Source organism: Takifugu rubripes, chromosome 22 (genome assembly GCF_901000725.2).
Source record: "Takifugu rubripes chromosome 22, fTakRub1.2, whole genome shotgun sequence".
NCBI lineage: Eukaryota > Metazoa > Chordata > Actinopteri > Tetraodontiformes > Tetraodontidae > Takifugu > Takifugu rubripes.
This window is the reverse complement of record NC_042306.1, coordinates 9,497,607-9,516,405: the sequence shown is the minus strand read 5'-3', so window position 1 is coordinate 9,516,405 and position 18,799 is coordinate 9,497,607. Positions and strand designations below refer to the sequence as shown.

Sequence of the window (18,799 nt, the reverse complement as noted above, 5' to 3'; positions counted from 1 at the left end):
GCCCAGAATAACTCGTACAGTGCGGGCCGAGAGCGGGAGGCGGGGTGAAAAGGGTCAGTCGCAGCGGATCTTGAATAGCTTTAAGATCTGAAGTGATCTGTTGTGATCAAGCCGGAGCGGCCGGGGACAGACGGGCTAGCTTCAGCGAGTCGCTCTGATGGGCTGTAAGCGTTCACCCTCTTGGTCCGATTACACATCAGCCCCTTCTGGCATTTTTCACCCTATAATTTCGAACCTTGTGTTCAGCGGTCAGACCACAAAGTTAGCTACAGTACATATATCACAGCCCCCGCCCCCCTCGACCGGAGGATCACAGTCAAACGCTAGTTTTGAGAAAAGATCCCGAGTGGGCCCGTGGCCCCCGTTGTCACATGCCCGGAACAAAGCAAAGCACTTAGTGCGCCCGGACCATGTGGCAGTTTTTAGCTCTGTGGTAACACCAGACAGCAGCTGTCACCTCTGACATCATTACCGGAGCGATTTGGCCCTTTTTAGATGGCAGAGCGCCCTGATGCACTCTGGGAAAGAACTCGGGCAGATGGGACAGAGAATTTGAAAAGTAGCAGATGCTTTCCTGAGAAACCCAGAAGGGAAAAGAAGAAGCAGGCCCTCATGCTTTATTAATGTGTCATTTTGATTTAAAACCTTGTAAGGACTGAAGTAATGCTGGAATTATAGATTTCTTCCCAGTCATCATATCTGCATTTGTGGGCTTGAAAACCCGAGTCTGTGTTCCACTGCTGCTTTCTTAACTTAAGATGTGTATTTTCCTCTTGTTTTCATGTGTGAAACAAACGAAAATGAGAAAATTGAGATCAAAATATAGAACCTGTTACTAAAGGCGACACTCCGGTACTGATCAGACGAGCTGCTCCCGTCCAAGACGGGTCAGTCGGTTCATCTGGAGGTTGAACCCTCCGTGACCTTTGATGCGATCGTTGCGGATTCCTGTTTTCGTCTCCTCGGTTCCAGCCGTGCTCGCTGGCGGGAGTGAATCTCCTGACTTCAACATCACAAATCAATTTTTTTTTTTTTTAAAAAAAAGGTCCTTCTGGCAATTTTGTCCAATAAACTTTCATTATCATAATAAATTAGTGCTTTGTAGTTTGAATCCATCGAGTTTGCTTTCAGGACTGATTTGGTTCTTTAAAAAACACAAAAGTTGAACAAATGTCTCATCTCTCCAAATATTTTTGGGGACATCAGAGTGTGTGTATACATGTGTGTAAGTGTGTGTGTGTGTTTTAAGCTGGTCCTCAATTGTTTTAAATCTGCGAGCCATTTTATTTCAGGTCCTCGAACTCGGCCATAAAAAAACATGAGACAGAAGCCCGTTGAAAATCTTACAATGTGTATAATTGACAGATTTCAAATACACCAGCAAATGAGACATCAGTTTGCATTCCTCGCAACTTTCCGACGTTTCCTCTTCTCTGCCGAAGCACAAACCCTCTCCCAAACTCAATGAAAGCAAATAGAAAAAGAGACGTTGGGAAGTCCTCCTCTCCTCAACCTGGGAGCAACCCTCCGCGCGTTCAACTCGGTTTTCAGAGGTGGGATGTTTTAAGCTTGGTGCGGCAGGACTCCCGAGCTTTCACGCATTGAACAGGAGGCATCTCGCGGCGAGGGGGGTGGGGGGGCGTCCGTCCGCATCCTCCCGATCTTCTGGGACCTGTGGACTAGCACGCTGTGGTGGCGTCTCCATGCAGGCAGCGCCACTTATTGCCCCCCCAAAAAGTGCAGGTTTTCTTTTTTGGAAATGGGAGGGTTTTTTTTAGGGGGGGGGGGGGGGGGACACATTAATGACCTCATAAGGTGGAGGAGGAGGGGGTGAGGGAAGGGTGGTGGGGGCGGTTGTGCAAACAAATTTCAGCCAGAGACAGAAGCTGAAGTTACGAGTAGTTACGGAACTGGAATGTGACCATCACAGTCTGGGAGTCATTTCCCTGTCTCTTTTATCCACTTTATTTTTGAAATAAAATACAGGACGTGATGTTTTCTTTCATGCTAACATTCGGAGTTTTCAATAAGGCCACAAAAGGAAGACTCCGCCCCTCGCCACTTGGTTATGCTGCAAACCTCTGTTCATAACCCATAATCGACGCCTTGCAGAGTGTCACAGAAAGCCGCTAACGCTGGTTAGCGAAACGTCTCAAAAAGAAAAAAATAAAAGGGGGGGGGGGGGGAATTGTCAGGTAGCAACCTCATACATTCCGAGAGCAATAATGGATCTCTGGAGGAGCCCCCACCTTCTCAAATTGGATGTGCATCATTATCAGCTGTCACCAAGTGAAATATGCGAGCCTGTCCCAGTGTGCGACTGCCCGTTTCCATTTCCCACTATTCCCATTTCTCAGTCAAAAGCAATACTGACAAGCAAAGTCACTCTCAAGATAGTTATTACAGTAGTAGCTTGTGAATTCCCATTGAAGGGAAAAAAAAAAGTCTATTTTAATCTCCTGTTGCTGTCAGTGCAATCCAAAGATTTATAAAGCTTCTACTGTCTGTAACTCATTTGCTCTTCCGACACACCCTTGCTAGCATCGTCCAGTCACCTTGCTCTTCCTTCGGATTGAAATATGATGGCGCGCTCGTTCCCCTGTCAGGAGGAGTGAAACAAACAAACAAACAAACAAAAACCCCGCCCCGCTCCACGTTCTTGCATCATTCCCAGTCAGATAGACACATAATGAAACGCTGTGTCATTGTCGAATAGCTTTGCCATCACGCGGAAGCAAGAGCTCTTTAAGGTCATTAGAACCGATAAGTAAGGGGAGGTAAAGCGGGGGAGGGGTTGATGGTGTGGGAAGAAGAGGCACTGATAGAGAAAAGTTGCAGAAGGCAGAGGAGGGTGTGAGGATGACGGAACAGAGAATGAGCCAGGCATGATAATAAAGAAAAATGTGTTGAAATCAGCAAAGATGCGTCCGAAGCAGTCGAGAACACGGGAAAGCGCGCTGCACGCGGCGTCTGCAATAGCGGAACTGGCTAACTGCGAGGTGCGGCTTCGTTATGGATCACTGCTGCAATTAGATGAAATCATATAGCTTAATCATGCTGATCCCAGGGGGCCTCTGCGCGGGCGCACGTTCAGCGACATGTGCTCTGCGCTCTGCTGTCACTGTCACGTGTCAGTTCTTTTCTGCTATACTTTTCCAACAGTCGCCACCAGCCCTGGAGGCGTTCCGACACCTCTGCCTCACAAAGGTGTGGGCCCCGCGCGTTTTTTCCTAACGCCTCACAAACGGGTCTGTCGGGCTCTGGGCTGCGAGGATGAAGAGAGGGAGAGTGAGACCTGCCTCGGCAGGGGAGCGGGAGAGGCAGGCAGGACGCAGGGACGAGCAGCCTGCAGGGGGTCATTACTTTTACGATACTTTAGCGTGAATCATGTTAGCGTGAATGCGATTGTGGGGTTTGTTTGCTTAGCTTACGTGATAAAATGTAAAAAACATGCTAAGGCCTAATGTGTTCCAAGTCCTCGAGGACGGACTCCTGGTTTCAGAGTCACAATTATAGGTCTGTGGACATTTTCGCTGCATCGTGGTGAGGGATTTCACCGCTCTTGGGTTACTTTTTGAGTTGTTGGTGAATAAATAAAAATGTATTTCTTTGTTTTAATGGAGCGAAATCAAATCTGTGGATCTCAGCGGCACTGCAAAGTCCCATTCTCCCTCTCCCTGTGCGGTCAACACCAACACGCTGGTAACTACACGGTCTTGCACATGTCTTAGGTACAGATAAAATCACAGAGAACCCAAAGGACCACAAAGAAAATATTAGCAGATGCGACAAAACCAGCTGTAGAGGTGTAATATGTCGAGAAGTAAAAGAGCAGAACCCAAAAACGCTTATGAATACGTGTGATTCCACTTTGTGCTAATCCCAAACCAAAAGCAAGTCCATCCCAATGAGCTGCTGTTTCCGTGGTCATCATTAGATTTGGCAAAGTAACTAACGCCCACCCCACCTACTCCTTCCTCCACCTTTTGGACTCCTCCCAACCCCCCCGGTGTTCCGGTCTCAGTCCCAGTCGGCACATCCGCTCCATCGATTATCGTCGGAGCAGCAGACCCAACAGCAGAAGCAGGTTGATGGTGACGCAGGGGAGGTTCTGGGCCGCCGAGCTCCTCACCTCCTTGTTTTCAGGAGTGTTGAACACGGGCTGGTTGGTGGCGAGGATGACGATGCGCCGGCCTTGGTGGCACATCTCATCAGCACACGCGCCACTTCCAGAGCCGCTGACGTCATCACCTATGGACAGAATAAAAACATGCTAGCCTTGCACGACTCTATGTTTTGTAACCATTGGGAGGATTCTGTGAGAAAGTTCTGCCAACGTTGATGGTAGCAGCACATACTTGTGTCCTGGAAGTCCACATCGTGGCCGTTGAGAGCATTTTTAAGCCGGTGTGTCGTGATCTTGAGCTGCATTATCTGCTGGCGCATCATAATGTCGGGTTTGGTGATGTCGATTTCCACCTCGGGGTTGTTGATCTGATTGGCCAGGCCATCTCCGATGACTTCCGGGAGGTACCTGCCACAAAAATGATATTCTTCAATGTGCAAAAAAGCTGTTTAGTTATCTACGCTGTGTCTGAAACCAGCCCCTATACCCTAATAGTGCACTCAATAGCGTGGACGCCATTTTGAAATAGTGTCCGAATTCTTAGTGAGCATCGCTGCTATGTAGTGCACTCAATGTATCCCACAATGCACTGCGAAAAGTAGTGTACAACCGATGCACCGTAACTCGGAAAAATGTTACTTTTTTTTTTTTAACGTGATTTTCACTGTGCGGTTTGATATATGAAATTTTTGGGAAATAAGAAATCAATGTGTAGTTTACAATTGTTTTCAGTGGGGGGTCCAATATGATCATCTTAAAATATTACAACATAAATGTGTAAAAAAAATAAATCTAATTATAGGGTAAAATATTGCTTTTTCATAAAATGACCGCTGAATGTATTTCGGACGGGTTAAAATAATGAAATGGACCCGGCCACTTTTGCTATCGACCGGGGTCGTAATTGTTATGCGACACCATGACGTCATTTTGCGTGCGCTGTAGTGTCCGAACGATCGTTTTAAATTCAGTATACTACGTAGTTCACTCAATCCATGTCCCCAGTGTAGTGAGTGGAGAATAGGGAACGAGTGTGTGGTTTTGGACACAGCTCTAGAGTAAGGACATAGTAGGTCCACCTGGCTCGGCTCATTCCGTTCCAGCACTTATCCTCGGCCCCGATGCCAGTGGCCACTCTGTCGCTGCACACAATCCTCGGGAGGGAGACCCAATATGGCCGCATGTGCTCCAGCTTCGTGCGTACCTCCGCCACCTGACAGGAGGCGAGAAAATATAGGCTGAGAAAATGAGACTAGAGCGTTAGGCGGTTCAGTTGTATTGAAGCACTGAGTCACGGTGTCATGAGCCGTTCATGTGTGGGTGGAGTCGATAATAGGAACAGAGATGGGGTTTGGGAAATTCTAACCAGTGTGCCAATTTTTTCCGAGCTGGATCCCGTTTTTCCGAGCTGCATCTCGTCCACTGTCACTCTCCTGTACTGTTTGACCTCGTCCTGCATGGCGCCGCTGGATTGTCCCTCACCGAGCCTCCCGCACGCCTGGCCCAACTTAAGAGAAGAAGAGAACGAGATGACAAAGTCTACCTTCTCTGTTGAGTACAGGGGACATTTACGCATCAAAAATCATCTGGAACCAATGCTCATTGGCTTATTCGTCACCCTTGTGCTTCGTTTTTTTCCATTTGTTGTCTGGGAACTTGGGCTTTGTGACAAAGTCTGGAATGCTGCACTTACGCTAGCTACCTCGATTGAACCCTATGAGCTCATAGTGCATCAAAAATACATAGCATAAGCACGTAGAATGTATTTCTGCTTTTTAAAACCAACAGGAAGGAGCAATAATGTGACATAACCCTCGGGCGTCAATCCAATCACCTCGGAGAGTAATTCTCCATGTTCTGACAGCTAAGTTTGGTCGCCACAGTTGGGGTAAGGCGACGTCTGTCACCTATTCTGTCCTGCTGACAGGGGGAGCAAACATTTTAATTTTTAGATAAAAGAAATTCCCTTATCTCAGACTGGTTCCCAGCATATTCGAAAAGGGACACCAGTACATCAATTGGAACAGTAGTGGGGGGGGGGGTGTAAACCACTGATCAAGAGGATGGAGAAATGGAGATGAGGGACTCAGAGAGAGAATCGGGTCAGGCAGAACACCAGACCCACCTGGAGCCAACAGACCAACACAGGGTGGGTCCTACCGGCTGTATCCAGTAACAAAGTGCACTCTGACCTTGTGCTTGACCGCCTCCATATTCTCCATCATGGTGGACACGCCATCTAAGATGGAGTTTGGCAGAGTCAGGATCACATCCTCCACACCGCTGGGGCCATGGAGGTGATCGGCGACCTGCATCATTGTGTCTAAAGACACGAGTCGTGTGAGAGAGCATGCACAAAAGCATACAGTGAATATGTCAATGGAATCTTCCCGTCGGTCCTCCCCCCACCTGCCAGGTGCCTCCACTCGGTGTTGAGGTCCGCCTGGTTGGCCAGGCATCCCTTCATAACGTTGGTGCAGTAGTTTGCGCAGGGTCTGGCAGAGGCCATGCCACGGCAGTGGGGGCAGTAGGTCATCTTCATGATGGCCCGCATGCAGTCCTGGCTCAGCCGCACCTGCGAGGAGACGACGGTTGAGTCCATCCCGGGCCGAACTGACCCAACAGAGAAGAGATTGGCTGCTCGATGGGACAGTAAAGTGGTACCGATAGGAGTGGATGAGGATGTTTGTCAACGAAGACAATGGCGGTCGTGTAAATAAGAAAGGTCACTTCCCACAGTGATTTTGTCTTTTTGTCTTTTGGTTTGTTTTTTTTTGAGCTGTGCAGCAGCCGTTCGTGCCGCACTGTTTCCTTGGAAACTCCTTTTTGTTTCACACGTAGCGAATAGGCTCAGTTCCTCACTACACTTTTATGTCTTTCCCCCGCAAGGCCCCCCCATCCTCCCATCAAGGGCCTTGGTGCTTGAAACTGGGTTAATACCGGTAAGCTTTGCTCACAAGAGAATACGACTACACATACAGAACCAAATGATACGCTCATGTGCAGATGTGGAACATACCTGATGTGGAGCAGCATACAAGGACATTCGGGACAGCCTGATGCCTTTACTGGAATTCTGCTCTTTCAGTCGGAATTAAAATATCGTAAAATCCTTGACCTTTATGCAACCACTGGGTATACACGGCCTTGTGGACTCAGGTTCCCCACAATCTTTTAAATAATGATTTTGTTTAAGGTCATCAGTCAAATTTATTCTGACATGAACTTAATCGTAAAGTAACCCTTGCAGAAAATAGCAAGAGACAACTATTGAGGCCATGAATGATGTATGACTGAGTATGTAGTCATTATTGTCAGCGGCACCAGGTCGGACGTCAATAATCACATGAGTCACATCAGACATTGGTCAGCGCTTTACACTTAATAATGATAAGTCAGTATTCTAAATGTCAAGAGACGTGCAGCCTCGTGATTCGGAGGCGCCGTTTTGCTCCTTGATGTTGACAAATTTCTGTGCATGAAGCTCACGGAGGCCAAAAATATTCCGATTTCACCACATGAAAGTTGTTGGTTTGACGTTATCTGGTCTTTGACAACCAGCTCCTTCGGATCATACTTCCCGTCCTCTCTATTTCATGCCCTTTTTCACTTTGCTGCTCTTCTCTCTACAGTTAGCACGTATATACCATGCCCCCCCCCCACCTTCCCCGTGAGTTATAGAGGGAGTGGATCCATGCACCTCGCCTGTGCAGTGAGCTGTGCGGCGAATGGCCTACCCCCCCCCCCCCCCCCCCCCCCCCCCCCCAGCTTCCACTGAGTGTTATTACTGTGAAACTGGTTATTTAGTTGAAGGATTAAAATGCAGCAGTCAGGCCTTTACATGGATGACTGAAGAAACAAATATACATTCTATCTCCGTGCACGGTTCACTGCCCCGGAGCTCAGAAGTTGTCTTTTCACAGAGTCTGACTGTGTCTATAGCGGCTATCCTGACAGCACAGTGTCCGTTTTCCTTGCGTGATGAGGTTAAGTAGGGCAGAAAGCAGTAGATTACACTTTGTGTCATTTACAAATAGCGGACGGACATTTGGCAATTCTGTAATAAAGCTGAAATCAGCGCCAATAATTTAAATATTGTCTGCTCTCTATGACTCACAGCCTTGAAAATTGCATCAGATGGGATGCAGGAGGATCTCGGCATCCACCAGGCAGGAGACTGATGGAAAGAAAAGTTATGCTACTGGTTTCTGTACCCTTCAGCACTAAAAGAGATTATCTCCTTTTAGTGTTTTGCTGGCGGAGTTCCTCAGGGATCATAAGCCAATCTGGCACCTCCGGGTGTACACCCATGTGGCACAAGGCATGAATAGAAATTTAATTCTGGCATGCTACTCATGCTAATTCTTATCCTCATTTCCCTGTTAGCTAGTCGCAGCTTATGTTTATTTTTTCAGACGTCCTTTAGCTGCCCTCACAGGTGCCACTGTCGCTGTTGCTATACGTTAGGCTTCTAGATTTCTCCTCAGAATGAATCCTTTTGATAATTCACAAACTGCCATGTCCTTGCTTCAGATTCAGCAACTGTTTGACACAATGTGCATTTCTTTTTATCTATATTTCTAGAAGTCAAACACAAGACTGAACCCTTGACGCTCGCTCACATCTTTATTCCGTCTCTTCATCCTCATCTATACGTGCCCAATCTTATAATACGCCTCTGCTGGCAACAGTTTTGATACTCGCTGTGTGATAGAGTCTTTTTTTAAAGGAAGAGTGCAGTTAATTTCTCAGGAGGCCATTGCCCCCAACACTCTCCTCGCCCAGAGTGTGACAGGAGGAATTTGTCATGGGCGCATCGATGCCGGCCACCTCTTTTTACAACTTTTCGGGGGCTGAACTGATTTCCAAGTCTTGCCCCCATCTCGACCTTACTCATGCGTAATGCACAGAGGAGACCGTTGCTCTTGGGAGATATTAACCCTCCCCCTTAGCCTCAGCGGGCGTTTGTCAAGGAGGGGCTGACATTAACTGTTGTTGCAGGGGCTGATGTCTGAGCCGATGGCCGTAGTTTATAGTCTTTTCAGCTTCCACTAACATTGATCTGCTGCTGCTTTATTCTACGTGCGAGGAACAGTGGGAGCAGGCTTGTGTTCGTCTGCTCCCATCAACTAATAGGAGCAAAAAGCGGAATACTTGGGTCTCGTTTTGAGCTTCTAAAAGAGAACTCTTGAAAGATAACTGCTAGAAGAAGCAACAAAGGCAGAATGTGAGGGTTTACCTGTGACACTTTGCGCACTACCTCCCCACTCACAGCCAGCCCTTGAACAAAAGAACGCGCTGCCAGAACCGCACGTGTGACCGAGACCTTTATCGTACGAGGGTGGTCGCCAAAGGGTCGTAATGTCTCCATCTGCTTGGACACACACTCCAGATAGTCCTCACCTGCAGCCACATACATTTGTTCACTAAAAGGACACTCGTTTTGCATTATATCATGAGCCCACAAGTTAGCCAACTTTAACCAGGTACTGGGTAAAATATGGGTTGTACCTGCAAGGCTTTGCTTGTTTGTGTAGTGGAGAAGCTTTTCCAGGAGCCTGACCCAGAATTCGTTGAGCACCTCCTCCAGGTTGACATTGGAGCCCCTGTAGTAGCGCCTTAAATCCGCGTACAGGTCCGAGAAGACCTGGGCATTCTGGACATACAGAATTCCCCAGGCTGAAGACAGGGTTGCATGCAGACCGATGGCTGAGCGGTTGAGCAACTCCATGAAATAACCTAGAGCAGAGAGGAGACAAAAGTTTCAAATTAGAGGGGGGAAATGTGTGAGTGTCCACAAGCTGGTGGTTTTGGTTCTGATTTTCTTTCTTATTTTGGCAACATGAAATTCAACAACCAGCTCATAAATTCTCTTTGGTCTGCATCTCCACACGAATGGTGTGTGTGTGTGTGTGTGTGTGTGTGTGTGTGTGTGTGTGTGTGTGTGTGTGTGTGTGTGTGTGTGTGTGTGTGTGTGTGTGTGTGGGTTTGGTATACAGCGTTGTTGTTTTGTAGGTGTTTTATCGCGGCTGCCACCAGCTCCGTTCGGCAGATGATCTCCACAGGAAACACCCCATCTGGAGTTGGTTTACTCCTCTAATGTTGCTGTTTTCTAAAGCACATCACACCCCTGACGGAAAGCCACAGGGCTGTTGCATATTGAAGCAAAATGCTGGTTTCCGTGACAACAACATGTGAAATGAAAAACAAACAAAACGTATTTGATAGCGGTAAACTCCAACACCCACATCGTACAGTTCCAGCAAAAAAAAAAAAAAAAAGTTACATAATGGGTAAAATGTGCTAATAAGCTAAGCAATTCCTGACCCATCTGCGTGGCGTTATCACAGCGGCGGCCTTGCTGGATACTGTATCTGCATTCTGCTCGACCACTCATTAATAAATACCAGCTGGCCGGCTTCACTGCCGCGATAATTCGCTCCTTTCTTTTGGCGCTTTCACAGAATCAGAGTCAAAAGATCTAATCTCTTTTGGAGCTTTCATATGCAAGAGATGCGTGGCTAAATGTTAGCACTTAAGACTGACAACGGTTGGGTCTGCTGCCTCCAACCTCTACTAATGCAACACATCGCTTTTCTTTCCTTTAGATGAATCCAACGAAACAAGCCATGCTCGATTGTTGTGTAAAATTGCTGCACACTGGTTCACAATCGATAATAAAGAAAGCAAAGCTAACACCACATTCCTTTGTTAGATCGCTGCCTCTACGTAACTGCAGCCATATTTTCAGCACTTGAGAACTCATGGCCCAGTGGCACGTGGCTTCCCTCCCCTCACTCAAAACTATCTGGAAAAACAGACCCCCCTCCCCCTGGGCCAGCTTTAAAGTACCAAGAGCTCTGCCTCATTTGTTGCTTAGATGGGCCTAAAACACTGACAACTCTCCAGGATTTAGCAGAATCAAACATTAGCATCACATTTGAAAAAAGCACACATGCACACGCACACACACAGCCGATCCAGAGTGCTCAATGGCTGGCAGACAGAGTGACTGAGAGCGACGGTGACAGGTGCGGCTTTGCTTTTAATCCCCATTAGAATTCCGTCCCGTGGTGTACTGTCAGCCATACTGTAGAAGAGCCTCCAGGCCGGAGGAGAGAAGTGAGTCTGATCAGTAAACGTTCCACTCAGGTGATGGAATGTTGTTGGCTTTTTCATTAAATTCATTATGTCCATTTTCAGTCACTCATGTAGTTCCAAGTGTGTTTTTAAGTGCTCTGGGGTCACCGAGTGTGCGTGGGGGGCAAAGCTTGGTAAATGGGATCACACTGTCCGGCTCTCCTGCACCCTTCAGCTCGAGTGAATAATGATCGTCATTAGGATGAATCCTGGCTCGGCGCACGAGTCTCTGAGAGTGAAGGATGACCTTTCTTATTCCTTATCTGTTTGTGTCTCCATGATTCCAGGGACTGCTAGCTAGCTGACCCACCCGGGGAGGCCTCTGTCAGTCCCCAGGAACCTGTTCCTCGATAGTGGTTCACTGCTGCACAGATGCACAGCGAGTGATGTCATTGGGAAGCTCCAGTTTCCGTGCGCCTGGTCCAGTTTTATAATATGAGCGAATCGCTTAAGAAATAAATGTCGCAACAGTAAAGATCGCCCTCAGTAGATGAGCTGTTCAAATCTCACAATATTCCAGGAAATAAAACACAACGATTCAACAATATTCTCACATCTTGTATCACTTCAAATTAGCTGCCTTTAAAAATATACTTTTATTGTAACGATTGCAATATTATCACGCAGCCTATATATTTACTTTTTTACAGCCTCACTCCACTCTACACCCACCCATCACACACACACACACACACACGCACACAAACAGTGGAGACCAATTCAAGCAATTGTAGCCTAATCAGTTTTTTTTCTGCTGCCGTCATTCGTAATCACTGAGCTTTCTCGTCAGCTCATTTTAGAGTTAGAGGCTTATTTAAGCTCTCTTCAAGTCCCGTTTCCACTGGGCTCCAGCCTGATTAAATGCCCTCACCTCTCGGACCTGTCGTTTTAAATTTGTCATATACGCCGGCCAGCGTTTCTGCAGAAAACAAGTCGACGCTTGTTGACCCAACGGGGACATGTAGGCTTAGCAACGACCATTTCAATTGTATTTTCAGATGCAGAAACATCGCAGATCAGCGGTGCTTTGGCTCGGCATCAGCGCATGGAGAAGTGAGATCTGAAAATGAAGGAATGGGAGCACGAAATGAAAACCAGCAGCAAGAAAGAAAGAAAAAAAAAAAAAGTAACTGGATATGTCTTTGATGTCCGACGATCTTAATTGTATTTGTCCGTCGGACAAGTGCCGAATGATCATATTAGCTGGATGGGGGGACAGCCAGAGAGCCAAATACAAGTCGCATGCCAAGACGAGGAAAAGCTCAGGAGGCATCGCTGCATTGGAGAGAATGAGAATTACAGACTGGTTGTAACAATGCAACTGGTTAAACTGGATCCCCTCTGCATCGACGGATGAAATGGGGCTGACTTGTGTTTTATAAGATAATCAAAACCACTTTAGGAAGATCGGGCCAGACTGTAGAAGAGCCCAATTACATCACTATGAGCGGATGAGTTACGGCTGCATCATTTCTTCAGTTCGATGTAGCTCAGCTAAATGCCAGCAAGTATTGTGTGTTTGTTTTTGTTTGTTTTTGTAAGATTGCTCATTTATATCGGTTTAAAGTGCCCGACGCTTTCCAGTGCCGTGCACCCATGCATGAAATTTGTAGAATTCATTAAGATGCTGCAGATGATAAGTTTCAGATGAAATATGGATCTGTCAGATTCTAATTTTATGTCAGCCCTCTTGGATTATAAAACAGATACGCAAAACAAGTGGCCAGTTTACAAAACAGACGCCTTCAACAACAACGTAAAAGTTTCATCTCAATAAAATAAAGACCAAAGGCACCCAGAAGGTCTCGTGATCTGGAGTTCTTTTGCCCTCCACAATCATCCGTGATCTCCAGACGAGTACAAGGACAAAGAGGAAAAAAGTCAGAAAATAAAACACCCTAATAGAGACAGTTTATGTCATCAGTGCTCCAAATGCAGAAATGATTATTTGGGATCCATTAGCTTGTTTTTGTGTCGGTTTGATCTCTCCATCAATAACACTAATCACGCTCCCGGAGCTCTGCGAGCCCTTTCACTCAGCACCGAGAAGCAATTAAATGCTCCTTTCTATTAAACATCCAACACATCCTATAATACAAACCATTTATCTCCTTCGGGGAAGTCTTTTTTTCCCCTTTTGTCTGACTTTTCCTGCCTTTCCTTGTACAGTTCCTCTTCCCATTCATCCAGTTTTCTTTTTCGACTTTTCCTCCCCTTTTTGTGCCCAACACATCTGAACACGTTCATCATCTTTTTCCTCTCCTTCTGCCTTTCTCCCGGTGTCATTTCATCCTTCCGTGGCGCCGCTGCTCTAAGTGAGTAATGTGTTTGGCATAATTAGGCCAGTGTACTCCTGGTCACCGCCGACGTGATTTGCATGCAGATAAAACCAGCCAATCGGGGTCCCACAATGGGAGCAGATGTCCTTGTCTTTCATGACATCATCAAAAGTGACCCTGAAAGCAGGAAATTAGATTGGGGGGGGCAGGAGGTGGGAGCAAATACAATCAGGAACCTAATTGTTGCAACTCCAACATGTATTAAGCGGCGTGGGCAGCTTCTTTTCCTGTTGAAAATGTTATGACATTTCTCAAAAAAAACTATTTTAGTCAGTTTTGAGAAACAAATGGCAGGTTCGGGAGGTTTTGGGTAGGGCTGGCTCGACACCATGTGATGCTGACTCATGTTGATGTTGGCACGCAGAAATTTTCTGTTTAACTTTGAAATCTGTGGTCTATTCGTCTGCAATTTGGCAAATCTGCTGTTCAAGGGGTTAAAGTGCAGCCTTTTCTCAGTATCAGAGGCCTCTGCATTTTATATAGTTTCATTTTTGTTCATTCAATTAAAAAGCAACATCAGCATCAGATGGAATAGATTTACAGTCAATTGACTTAATTTGATTGCTTTCAGCTCCTCCACTGTTGACCTGGATCATCTTTTGTTTGTTGTTTGCTTTGCTGGTGTGATTCCTAATTCATTCTGCCAAATTTGGCCCGAAATTTGGCTCCGGAATCATCCACAGTGTTGAGTCACGTACAAGAATCCTTGTGGGCGATGAGATGCTAATGCAGGAGCTAACCGGTGAACATGGATTTAAGCAGACCTCGCCTGTTTAGATGTTTGACGTGACCTGGCGTGACCCATTAGGCCAGCTGGCCGATGTCTGCACATCTTGAACAAAATGACAACCAAAATATTGCCTCTCCTCTAGAAACAGCATGCATGGATGTCATCATCTAAAACGTCAGATATGATCCAACTTTAAATCGCTGACCTTCCCTGAGGCCAAAAGTTTGTTTTTAAGTTCCGTGTCAATAGATCGTTTGGTTTTCAGGCCTTAAAATGTAGTTTTAGACCAGTAAAACTGGGCTCTGGACCCTAATAACAGTCCCTTCTACATTCATGCTGTGACTACGTATTTGACGCGACACTGCGACGCATGTTTCAGACGTGTGTGTTTCTTCTCGCGCTGGCATGTGTCAGCATTCCAACGGAAAGGCGTCGCGGCGCGCAGTGAGGGCAGCCAGTGAACGCACCATTAGCTCAGACATCACCTGCACCCTCAAGACCTCCATCTGCCTGGCACACCTGTTTCCCGGCCTGACGCGCGGCTCACCCCCCTTTGCCCTCTGTGTCCTCTCTCATACCTCATCTTGCTCACTTCCAGCACGCCAGCTCCCTTTTTTCGCCACTGTCTCTTTCATTTCCACCTGTTTATCTCACACACACCCCCGTCCTCCCTTTCCCCTTTGTCTCTGTGGCTTTCTTTATTGCATCTGTCGCATTTCCAGGCTGTCCTCTCCTTCACCCTCTTTCTTCTCCTCGTCCTTCTGTCGCATGTTTGCTTAACCTGATTTGATATTTAGATTGCGCCTCTGTACACAGTGCGACTACGTCGGGACAAAGTGCGCGTCTCAGCACACAACGGCTCACTCAGTCGGTGACACACACTTAATGACAAGCGCATAAACGCGTGCATATAAACACGAGGGTGCACGCTCACGCGCCGCACGCTCACCCCCACAGACTAAATCCAGCTGGACGTGACTTCAGATCTGCGGCCTGGTCGGGGCCCCTTCCATGTAAGTTGTGCAGCCTGCCTGGGCTGGACCAGTAACACCCTGCACTTAGTCACATGGCACCAGTGAGCCCACGCCCTGCTAAACACAGCCAGATGTGCAGGAACACACAGTTCAGGTCAAAGTGGCTGTTTGCTCTTGATCTTCTGATGTAGTCAGGAAACAGATGCCACCTATTTTTTAGTGAGTGACTTAATAGTTTATTGATTTGTTTCACAGGGATAGGCTGTTATTGGCTATTTATTGGCCAGAGCACTGAGAAGCTCGCATACCACTTCATATGATGCAAGGCGAAGGCATAAACACGCAAAATTCCAAAACAATTTTGCGCCCTGCAAGCAGAAACAGAGGTAATTTGATACCCTAAAAATAAACCATCTATTGGCAGTTAATGCTACATTTGCGGTTAATTAACCTCAGTCTGTCTCTCAACTGTCTCCTTTTTAAAAGTTTAATCACCTTCCCCCGATGTGCTCCGCAGCCAAAGCGACTGTCATATATCATGCAGCACTTAAGGTCAGCGGTCTGATTAATTTTCTGTTCCCGCAAACAGGAGCGGCCATCCAAAGATGCACGCGAACAATAACAACTGTCTTCAAGCTACTTGAAGGGTGAGGGCGCGCCAGTGAACACACACCATGTGCAACTGTGTGCTTATTCAAGTTTTACGAACGCACATCATTGCAGTGTTTATGGTTTGGAGCAGAGTGTGTGTCTGCGGTCGGTGTTGTTTACTGGCACACTGAGCGAAGATATACTTCTTTTTTTAAAGCAGGAGAGCCTGAGAACATTCAGATTACGCAAAGTGACTCAGACAAACTCGTGTGCCTCCACAGAGCTGTTATGTTTGTGCGCCGGTATGTGAACTTGGCTGGGTCGCCATTAGCAACAAACTCCTGAGTGAGGAGAGAAGACACAGACTGAAGAAGAGAAGCAAAGATCTGTCATTCAGACACTAATCACGGTGATCTGAAAAGGTCAGGCAAGCTAGCCGAGCTCCGAGACTCGGAGCGATCCATTGTCGCTGACTGGCCAAGAGGAACAAGAGGAGTGCAGTGACACCCTTCTATTAGCTGGAACAGGTCATTAGGCACAACTAATTGCCTTGGAACACCAGTGTTCTACAGATCTGCCTCTGTTTCTGTTTCTGTCTCCACCTTCCATAGTGACGGGGTATGGCTATTAAGCCATATATGCTTTAAATGGATAGAAACAACAGATACACTCATACTGGAGCTGCTTACCATTGAGCACGCACACACACACACACACACACACACACACCCACATACACACACACATAAACACATACTAAATACCGTTATAAGCTAAGACTTAAGTAAAACCATTGCTTGAATAATCTCCCAAGGCTCTGTCATTTCCTGTAATTAATGTTATCTGATAGTTTAGATCATTTTCAAATAACACATTATTATACACGCGTAAACATATGACGAGGGGGCGGTGGCGAAGTTCCCGTAAATGGTGTGACTTGTTCTTGCTTGTATCGACTTTTGAGAATGCGGGGAGGACGCCGTTCGTCTAAGTAAGGAGAGCGTGTATGTGTGTCTTTCAAAGGGAGGACATTTTTGTAAAGTGGGGTCTTTTGGCCGGTCCCCACAAATTTAAACACCTTTTGAGGCTTCAAGATGAGCTAAAGTTTAGGATAGTATTGATCTTAAGTTAAGATTAGGGTGAAGAGGTTATTTGAGATGTTAGGGTATATGCATTAGGTCTATGAAAGTCCCCTATGTCTGTGAACGTGTGTGTGTTTATATCCTCCATTTCACTGTCAAGTTGTTCTATATGATGCCAAAACTCTAAATGTCGACGTCAACCTCTGGATTCTGTGGAGGACACATGTGGAGATGTATAAAAGATACAGAATTCTGACCTGGACTCCACCCGCTCCTTGCGTCAACACTCACCGTCGAAGGTCCTGTGCTGTCCGACCAGAGCGTTCTGCAAGGACCGCCCGTCGTTCTTGAGCAGCCCCTCCATTTCCCTGCGGCTCAACGTGGCCAGGTTTTCCTCCATGTCGCTGGTGCAGCAGGTGTAGCCCTGTGGGCACACGCGGAGGTGCTCCCCTAACAAGATGAGGGAGGTGGGATGAAGGAGGGAGAACAGAGAAAAAACAATGACATCAGACAGGTTCCTTCAACTGAATCATTGTTCACTAAAGCTGACACGAATGGTTCCCGCGTGTCTGCTGTGAGAGACGAGACAAATTTGCTGACTTGCTGTTATCGTTCCCCATCTGTTTCTTTGCCTGGTTTAACTGGAACGATTCGGAGGCCTCTGGAATCAGGAGCGATGCAGCGGCAGTGAAATGCTCATAGCGTGAGTATGAGTGCGCACACACAAAAAAGAGGAGAGCGGTTGAGTGCGCGGTTGTGTTTGCGTGACAAGACGGACACGCAACACAGCAACGTCTTGCAAGAGTGAAGCAGCTGCACCCACCTGGTAGCTCAACCCCTAAATTCTGCCAACGGGAAGTGGCTGTCATGGAAGGCAAAAAAAAACAAACACATTGGTGGTTCCAATTAGCATTTGCGACAGCACTGCGTGCGGACAACAGCTGGCAAAGAAGAGACGCTTCCTGCCTTTTATACTGGTTCTGTTTATAATTCTACACTCTCGTAATAAACTCATTCAGAGCCAATTGAACTGTAGGTGACTTAAAAAATCTGAGTGAAGTTGAAGAGTCAAATCCTTGCTAACGCTTCCGCAGAGACAGAGGCGCAGAGACAACCGGCATGTTCGGAGCAGGGGTGGGAGGGCAAGCCAATGCTGTTACGTCCACTCAAGTCACCAAGAAGTAAGCAGCAGATCCAAAGGCAACCCCGGGTCGGTGTATTTCCAGGTGAAACTGTATGGTGATAACATTTATACTGAACAGTAAAGGCAGGTTTTTATCTCTGTTATTCTGGATCTGGGAAGCACTGGTTGCACAGCAGAGATGGAATAAAACTTTACTGGACGATGAAAGCGGTCTTTAAGGGATTTCTGCTGAGTCTACTTACACGGCCAATATTCCAAAATAGCAATCTTTCCAATAGTCTCTCACAGCCCCGGCTCTCAGAGGTATTCTTTGATCATTCAATAAAATTTCCCCAATCGTGCACTGACAGCCATGCATGAAGGCATATCCTGGACTGTTCGTGTCTTTTATTTGCCTCTCAGAGCCAGAGACTTCTCGTAGCACCACCTTAAAAACCCCGAATTAGATTTTATGCCTTTTATTTTACTGTGGATGTTCCCTCACTTAATGACTTCACGGCTAATGTGTCAGCACTGTTTCGCTAACTGTCGTCTAAGTGTTTCATCCAGGCCAACATAAAAGTGGAGCAATTAAAGCAATTTTCTTTCTCTTCCCTGTACACAAAGGTAGGAGGCTAGATGTGAGGAAGAGGTGACATTGAACATCTTTGAGTGTGTTCTGACTGGCCACGCG

At 46.8% G+C, this 18,799-nt stretch overlaps 1 protein-coding gene across 2 annotated transcripts in view; it reads right to left on the bottom strand.

The window, feature by feature from the left end:
• Window positions 1–1,330: 1,330 nt before the first annotated feature.
• The window catches only part of gpc1b (glypican 1b), a 39,180-nt gene continuing 21,711 nt past the window's right edge, over window positions 1,331–18,799 (bottom strand). For both annotated transcript variants that reach the window (XM_011616405.2, XM_003975596.3), the window contains 9 exons: window positions 17,274–17,432; window positions 9,638–9,865; window positions 9,366–9,529; window positions 6,536–6,701; window positions 6,319–6,449; window positions 5,493–5,633; window positions 5,206–5,339; window positions 4,359–4,534; window positions 1,331–4,251 (listed from right to left, as the gene is read on the bottom strand). In XM_011616405.2, the coding sequence (XP_011614707.1) occupies window positions 4,052–4,251; window positions 4,359–4,534; window positions 5,206–5,339; window positions 5,493–5,633; window positions 6,319–6,449; window positions 6,536–6,701; window positions 9,366–9,529; window positions 9,638–9,865; window positions 17,274–17,432 (1,499 nt within the window). In that variant the 3' untranslated portion in view covers window positions 1,331–4,051. The remainder of the gene's footprint in view (window positions 4,252–4,358; window positions 4,535–5,205; window positions 5,340–5,492; window positions 5,634–6,318; window positions 6,450–6,535; window positions 6,702–9,365; window positions 9,530–9,637; window positions 9,866–17,273; window positions 17,433–18,799) is intronic.